General features: G+C 46.4%; 1 protein-coding gene across 1 annotated transcript in view; it reads right to left on the bottom strand.

The window, feature by feature from the left end:
• Positions 1-953: 953 nt before the first annotated feature.
• The window catches only part of Dnajc1 (DnaJ heat shock protein family (Hsp40) member C1), a 185267-nt gene continuing 177500 nt past the window's right edge, over positions 954-8720 (bottom strand). The window contains exons 11-12 of the mRNA XM_051151273.1: positions 4014-4462; positions 954-1477 (exon numbers count right to left, since the gene is read on the bottom strand). Of these exons, the coding sequence (XP_051007230.1) occupies positions 1409-1477; positions 4014-4462 (518 nt within the window). The 3' untranslated portion in view covers positions 954-1408. The remainder of the gene's footprint in view (positions 1478-4013; positions 4463-8720) is intronic.

Genomic DNA, 8720 nt, shown 5'->3' with positions numbered 1-8720 from the left:
CTCTTCGCCTCCTGTGTGCTAGGATCACAGGTGTGTATCACCGTGTCTTGCCATAAGATGCGTTTGATTCCAGAAGCCCAGAAATGTATACTAGGATTTGGGGCAGAGATGACAGAGACACAAAAGTACTGTGACTGCAAAGGGTGACTTAGCAGGGTTCTCATAGATGTCACAGCTGGGCTGAGGCAATTTACTTTCTCTTACATGCGTGTCTTCCCTAGATGGTAGGGGTGGGACAGAGTCAGCTTGAAATGTATAGTGGCCACTTTATAGACCATCAGAAGCCGTGGGGAAGAGCTGCTTGCCCATGACTGGAAAGGGTGGGCAGTACTACTGGGGTCTGCCTTTTCTTGTTGGTCCCATCTCTGCTGGGCCAGAGTGACCTTCTCTTCCTCATGTCTCCATGGTCCCTTTCCCACAGAGCGGAGAGGAGGGAACTCCTGCTTCAGCACACAAGTTGCTTTTCCACTTGTCAGCTTCTCTTTTGGGAACCAGCACTTTGCACAAGCTAAGAGGCCTGAGGCTTCCCTTGTTGTCTGAGCTCAGGGGAGGGCGTGGGCTTACCTGGCTCCAAGTCCTCCTGTGTGAGGATACTTACAGGGCAGAAAGGTGACCTCCGCCTCCTTATTTCAATCCTGTTCAGACACAGCATCGTTTTCCTTAAGTGTGTTCTGTGCACTTCGGTGCTTTTCACGTAGGCACACTGCATGCACCAGCAAGTGACAGGCAGTAAAGGCATGTTCAGAGGAGGAGGGCTCAACAGGAGTAGATAGTACAGTAGACACTGAGAAAGTGGACCCATCTCCTCAGCTCCCAGACCAGACACTGTGTCAGCCATACTCTAGTTCAGATCTTTTTTCTGAACCAATTAAGATGTCCTCCGCTTGCTCTTCACCAGCCAGCTTGAGGCCAGACTGGTGCGTCTCAGTAACCTTGTCTTACTACTCCAGTGAATTGACTGTGTGTTCTTTGGTTACATTTTTGTTTACGTTTTGTTTTTGTTTTCTTTGAGACAGGGTCTCACTGTCTAACCCTGGCTGTCCTGCACTCACTATGTAGACCAGGCTCAAATTCACAGGGATCCTCCTGCCTCTGCCTCCTAAATGCTGGGATTAAAGGCGTGGCCACCACACCCAGCTCCATTCCTGTTAGTTTGTTCACATGCTCCCCTATCTGCCTGCTTACTAAAACACTATTTGAAAGCTCCCAGTAGACTTTGCTGGAGGGGGAGTTAAATCTGCAGAGTACCGCATCCCTTCCCCAACACACAAGGAAGGCCTGCAAACAGCACCTCTAGCTGATTTTTTTTTTTTTTTTTACTAAGGCACATGACGTTTAGAAATACTGAGGTACAAAATGCAAATTTCCTGCATGAGATTTCTGAAGTCATAGTCATCTTCCAGAAGATTCAGCTTTTAGCTTGCCTTTTCTTTTGGACCAGTTCAACCAGCAGCTTATATCTAGCAATACAGTCTTCCTGTGGGGAGAAAAAAAGAGACAGGCAGTAACAGTTATTTTCTTGGGTCAGTGCCCTGGTGTGGTCAGCTCACTGGGACCTGTCTGCTGGTTGGTGCCTGGTCCTAATGAGGAAGCCTTGTGTTCACTTCCTTTGGAACCTTCTTGATCATTCTATGAAAGCCTAGCTGGTCCCAGGCAGACCTGGTCAGAGAAGACCTGCTACAAGGCCAGCCAAGGTCAAGGTGCTGATTGAGGGTGACAGTTGAGCAGTTCTCGGGGCTGGAGAGATGGCTCAGAGGTTAAGAGCACTGGCTGTTCTTACAAAGGCCCTGAGTTAATTCCCAGCACCCACATGGTGGCCACCCTCTACTTTCGTACAGGCATATGTGCAGCCAGAACCTTGTATATGTAATAAATCTTAAAAAAACAAAACAAAACAAAAAACCAAACAGTTCTCTACGGAGAGCAGCTTGGTAACTGCTCCTGTCACAGCAGTATCCGCCACCTCATCCCATCCCATCCCATCCCAGAACCCAAGAACCCAAGGCATTGGATGCTGTGCCTCTCCCTGGTGGCTGCTGAGACCTTCCTCTGTGAACCACAGCACACAACTAGCACAGAGTGGCCAAGTCCCCGTACGCGTCTCCCCCCCCCCCCCCCCCATGCCATCAGGTTACAGAATGCCCACCTCAGAGCGCCTAAGGCCACCATCCCTTGAGTGGACTAAGGCAGACAAGATGGAATGAAGAAGCCTCGTTATTCTCGGTGGGCACAGTGTATATTTTAGGTCCTGTTGTTTCTGTCTAGGTAATACCAGCCCTATGGTCCATAAGCATATTAACTCAAGATCCAGGGCAGATGACTGCTGTTCTAAACAGGCCCTCAATCAAGCGCGGACAGGGGCTGGTTGCAGCAGTGTGGGACAAGCCTCTTATAGTGAGAGCTTCCCCCCCCCCACACCCCCACACCTTCAAAGCATCAACATTCAACCCTCTCCAGGACAGGTGTGTAATGCTGAGCTCTGAGCAGGCAGTTGGCACCAGAGGGTCAGTGGGCAGTAGCACAACGGTGGGCTCTGAAGATCCAGGAAGGGTCCACTCCCTTTTTAGTGCTTTCATTTTGAGCAAAACTCAATTTATCCCACATGTAAATGGCTGAGTATGACAGAAGTTAGACAAATTACTTGTGGCAAACCAGCTGGAGAGACTGGGATAACCTGTGGGATCAACTGCTAATGGCTTATTTTTCTCCTCAAACTCAGTTTCATCATCATAAAGTAGTTGACAGATAACTAGACCTGTGCACTCAGGGACACACATGACCACAAGATAGGCTTTCCAACATAGACATTCAGGTACAGAAAAGTATGTAAATGAGCATCCGTGTGCTCCTGGTGCCTCACACTCAAAGCACAGCCTACAAGGAGGAAGATGGCCTGGGGAGAAAGCTGGTTTTGAGCTCCCAGGGCGGGGAGGCCAAGGTTGGCTCTCAGCAGGCCACTTCTTCCTGCTTGTATGTGAGAATGATGTATTCAAAGCTGCACAGAGCTGCAGATAATCAATTATAAATGGGTGAAGTCAGCTGGATGTGGTGGTGCACACTTGTAATCCCAGCACTGGGGGCGGGGGGGGGGGCAGAGGCTGGCGGATCTCTGAGTTCAGGGGCAGCCTGATCTACAAAGTAAGTCTAGGATAGCCAAGGCTACACAGAGAAAACCCTGTCTCAAAATAACCAAGATGGATAGATAGTTGTGTGTTAAAAGAGTCAGTTGTGTACTGACTCGACATGAACATCCCTTGGGTGCCTTTGGGTGGAGAGGTGCCACCATTGGACTCTTAAGCCCAAACCATGCAGAATTGAGTTACCCTGACACTCCAGAGACTGGACCTACTCGCCCTTTGGGTTAGACTTGTCACAGAGCCAGGGGGTACTACTCTGCCTTCTGTGGAACAGGGACACTTCTTGCCAGCTCTGTTTTCTCAGACTGCCCTCCTGAGTAGGATGAACTTTCCAGTAGGCTGGCAGGCTGCAGTGGGAAGTTTGTACGTACGTGTACACACACACGTATATATGCATATCCACATTATATCACATTTATAATGAAATATATATTTTGTGTGTGTGCATACATAAAGGCATGTCTGTGCATGTGTGGCCAGAGCACATATGTGGAGGTTAGGACAGCTTGAGGGAGTTGGCTTTTTCTTCCTACCATGTGAATTTCAGGGACTGACCCAATGAGTAGGCTTGATGGCAGGCAGTCTTACCCACTGAGCCATCTGACCAGCCTAAGTTCTATTTTACATATGGGTTTTTTTTTTTTTTTTTTTTTTTTTTCTTTTTTTGAGAAGAACTAGCTGGTCTTGCAGAAGAACTACATTTTAGCATCTTGACCTGCTTTCTACCTTGGCAGTGTGCAGATTTCACAAGCTGAAGAGAGAATGAAGACAAGTGTGAAACAAAAGGTCCTGTGGGTGGTGGGGCAGGGAAGGAGGGGTGTGAGGAGACGCAAGCATGGGGACAGCCACGCCAATGCACAGCCCCTTGTTACTCACCTTACTCTTAGACGGGACACATCTGGCTATTTTGTCCCAACGGTCAGAGGCTCCTTTTGGGTATTGCTGTAATGCCAGTTCCAGAAGTTTCTGTTGACTCTGTGTCCACACCTCCTCTGCAGCACGAGTTCTTTCTTTGCTCTGGTTCTCGTCATCACTAGATTCATTTTGTTCTGAGAGATCAAAGTCTTTTTGCCTCTTTCCTCTCTGCTTCTCCTCTGGCTCCACTCTGGTTACTGCCTCAGCCACCCGAGCTGATTTCCGCCTTCGAGGCCGGGCTTCTGTGGCCACTATCTCCTGCTCCACCTCAGCAGTCTCTTGCTCCTCATCCTCCCCAGCCTTGGCTGAGTCCTCTCTCTGTGTGATGATGTCATCAGACAGGGCTGTGGCTATCTTGATGGGCCTGGAATTCTGAACATTTGACTTAAGTTCAGAGAGCCTGACCATTCCTAGGAAAGGGCCAGAGCACACAAGAGAAATGGCATGATGAACTCAGGCAACCAACAGGTTCTTCCACCATCCACTAGGCAATGTGCTAGCATCCTGCACTCATTGCCTACTGTATCCTTTGCACCATCCACACAGGGAAGGACTTCTCTGAGCTCAACACAGATGGGAGGTGGACCTAGTTCTGATTCCTTGTCTTTGTCTTTGGCAGTGCTGAGGAATAACGGGTAATGTGGCCAGACTGTGATGGAAGAACAGGGACCTTTTTAGAGAAGAAGAGCTGACACTTATTAGGCAAGGGAGGGCATTCTCTGTAATCGAGGTTTCATTAGTTCTATTAACATAACTAAGATGAGCTAGGCAAGCTTAGCACTGTGTCTCCTCTACAGGCAATTACACAGATATGGTGTTCTGTAGCTGTTAGAACTCTATTTTTATTTATTGTGTATGTATGGAGGCCAGAGACACCTTGTGGGACTTGGTTCTTTCCTTCTACCATGTGGTTCCCAGGGAATTGAACTTTGGTCGTCAGGCCTGGTGGCAAGTACCTTTATCTGCTAAGCCATTGCCCTAGCCCAAGATGAATGTAGTTTTCTTTTCTGAGGCAGGGTTGCTCTGTAGACCAGGCTGGCTTTGAACTCAGAGGTCCATCCACCTGAAGGCGTGTGCTACCACTCCTGGCTTCAATGTGAATTCTTAATGCAGAAAAAGGATCTTACTAAAAGGTTGAACTTTTCACCCCCCAAAGGAAGACAGACAAATAGGAACACACAAATGGAAGCAAGTTGTGACCTTCAGTGATGACTGGCAAGGGTCAGAGCAGGGGCAACTCCGAGAAGGGTCTGCATGGGGATGCTGGCATTGGGAACTGGGTCTTTCTATCCCTGGGCCTAATGTCATGTTCTATAACACTGTAGACACTTGGTATGTCTCTAAGGAACCATGTTTAGAACCTCATTTGGTTCTGTTAATTTAAGTTTGAATTTGTGTGCGCTTGCACATGTGCCTATGGGTGTCTTCCTCTATCAGTCTCCCTCTTACTGTCTCTCTGAACCCAGAGCTCACTACCTCAGCTACAATGGCTGGCCAACAAGCCTAGGGCTCCTCCTGTCTCCACCTTGCCAGCAGTGGAACCTTAGGCATATGGTGCTGTATGTAGCTTTCTCACATGGGTGCCAAGGATTGAACTCAGGTACTCATGTTTGTGTGGCAAATACTTGATATTGAGCCACCTTCCCGGGTTTAAGCTTTAATTAACAATAGCTAAATGTGGCTACTGGCTACCTTTTTGGAGGACAATTTGTTAAATGTAGGTAAACTTAAAATATTTTTTCTTTAATTTATGGATTATATCCATGTATCAAAAATGTATCATTTAATTATAAAACATACCAAATAAGAAATTTGAGGTAAGATACAGGTGATGTGTTGCTGTTGTTGTTTATTTATGGGGATGGGGTTTCTCTGTGTAGCCCTAGCTGTCCTGGAATTCACACTGCAGGCCAAGCTGGCTTCTAATTCAGAGATTCGCCTGTCTCTGCTGGGTTTAAAGGCTTATGCCATCCCGAAAGGCTTACAGATGTTTTTCTGAAGTAAATTTTATTGCTTGTCAATAACTGTTGAATTTCTTAGTCTTTAAAACACACATCATTATCCCCTCCTGAAATTTCTATCCAATATTTCACTTTCCTTGGGGAAGAGGAAGGCTTCTGGCATGCAAGCTTTCAGCAGGCACCCTCAGAGCACCTTGAGCTTGGATACAAACTCAAGGGTAGTTCTTGGTAGAGTCTGTCCACTCAAGAAGATGCCGTGCAGCTGGCCACCACTGTCTGATTGCAGATAGAGAGGCTTACCTAGTGTAGTGCACTAAGGAAATGAGACTGGCTGGCTGTGGCAGGAGAGCTGTGCTCATAGCCAGAACCTGCACTGGTGACTGACTGGCCTGTGTGCCCTGTTACCACAAACATGAGTGGGCAGCACTCATTTGCACATGGCCTTTTCTACCCAGCAGCTGGACCAAGCACCACAGGCATAAGTTTCTCCTAAAGACCTGCAGTCGAGACTCACTCCTCAGAGGTTTGCTGCCTTTGCAGGCTGAGGAGCTTTCTGAGCTGCCCTTATTATGGTCAGGAAAACAAAATACTGGGCTAATGAGATGGCTCTGAGGGTAAAGGTGCTTGCCACCAAACCTGACAATCTGAGTTTGACCCCAGGACCCAGATTATGGAAGAAGAGAACAGATACCTCCCACCCCTACCCCAAGGTTGTCCTTTGGTTTCTGCATGCACAAAGTGGCGTGCTCACACACACACACACACACACACACGCATACACATAAATAAACAAACACAGGAGGAGAATTTGAAGGGGTGATAAGGCTGCCTAGCACCAAGCAGCACTCTAAAATGACAGCTGTCTAGTGCTTCTGTGCCCCTGTGGGTATCTCCCTGGCCTGGATTAGAACTGCCTCTTTGTAGTTATGAGTCCTTGGCACAACTAGTTCTAGACTGGCAGAAACTGCAGCTACACATGTCCAGGATGTCAAACTGACTGCTTTCTAAAAAGACTAAGTGAAATAAAATAGTCTCATAAAATTTCATTAATAACATTGAAAAATAGAAAAAGTGCATAACACTGGGTCAAAGACCAAGTGCACAAGTTAGCTCCAAAGTCTCCTTATTATGGTGTTGAGTAATAGCCATTATAGCTGAATAGGACAGTAAGCAAAGATACAAACAGTGACATCAGGTGTAGTGTACAGCTGGCAGTGCTGACAAGACTTAGTTTTGGGTAAGTCAACCTTAAACCAATCAGTCTTTTTTTTCCTCCAGAGCTAAGGACTGAACTATGAGCCTTCACAGTGCTGACTGACCTTCCCCATCCCAAAATCAGTTTTCTTTTGTTTTTTAATGTATATGTTTTGTGTGTGTGCGCACCCACACGTCCAAACATTCCATAGTGCATGTGCTACAGTAAAAGGACACTTGTGGGTTCTCTTATAACATGTAGGTCCCATAGATTGAACGCTGTTGTGAGGCTTGGCAGCAATCACACTTTTATCTGCTGAATCATCTTGTTCACTCCCATCAGCTGTTTTTCCAAATTGAAGTAAAGCTCTCCCCTCCACATTCACACATGTACACATACATCACACATGTACATGTACACCCACCCACACATGCACTAACACATGTGCATATATATTTTCATGTAGCTCAGGCTGGGCTTCAGTAGCTGAAGATGACCTTGAACTCCTAACACTTATGTCTCCAGTTCCTAAGAACTGGGGATGACAGGCTTGTATCACCATGCCCAGTAACAATCCTTTTGGCCACAAAATAACATATAAAATAATATAAAGCACATTATTTTCAAAGTGTTATTTCTTCAAAACAAATATATTTTCAAATAGTTAGTTACACATTTATTGTTAAAAAGTCACCCTTGTTTCTCCAGATACATTTTATCTTAATATCTGGGACTAAGTTTAGAACTTTTTTTAATGTGAAAATTTAATTCATTAGCTTTTTAAAAGCATTTAGGTAAAACTACTAGGTGTCTAGGTGTGACATGAAACAGTCCCGGATTTGCTCTTCCTGTAATTCAGAAAGTGCCACTATGACACTAGAGGTAGTAAGGATACCAGGTTGTTCTGGATTGTAATAAGCTCAAATAAAAGAGTGAGTGAACAATGGGGCTACCACCAACCTGTTTTCTCTCTGAAGTCAACCCATGAGACATCTGCTCTCTCATAATGAAAAGTGAAACATGGTGTGTGTGTGTGTGTGCGCGCGCGCGCGCTTTTCTCTAAACACAGTTTTATCTAACCCAGACCAGCATTCAGTGTGAAGTAACCAAGGCTAGACCCTCCCAAGCACTGTTCTGAAAAGAACTGCTCTGTGTACTTCACTTTGGTGAACACTGTTTCATAGTTCTTTAAAAGAAAAACTGAGCTGAGCAGTGGTGGTGCATGTTCTTTAATCCCAGCAGTCAGGCAGATCTCTGAGTTTGAGGCCATCCTAGTCTACAGTCCAGGACAGCCAGGGCTACACAGAGAAACCCTAGAGGAGGGGCTACTCAGGAGGCAAGGCAGCAAAAGCCACAGAAAATGCAAGCCAGTTTCTCCAACCACACATTTGTAAAGAGCGTTTTGGAGCTGACTTCTTTCTTGTGATATGCTGTTATCACTCTCTGACTCTTTGCCCAGACAAATCACTTTACTGGTGGAAGGCTAGGAGAGCATCACACTGAATTCTTTCT

The sequence above is a fragment of the Acomys russatus genome, chromosome 9, assembly GCF_903995435.1.
Source record: "Acomys russatus chromosome 9, mAcoRus1.1, whole genome shotgun sequence".
NCBI lineage: Eukaryota > Metazoa > Chordata > Mammalia > Rodentia > Muridae > Acomys > Acomys russatus.
This window is presented reverse-complemented; position numbering and strand designations above follow the sequence as displayed.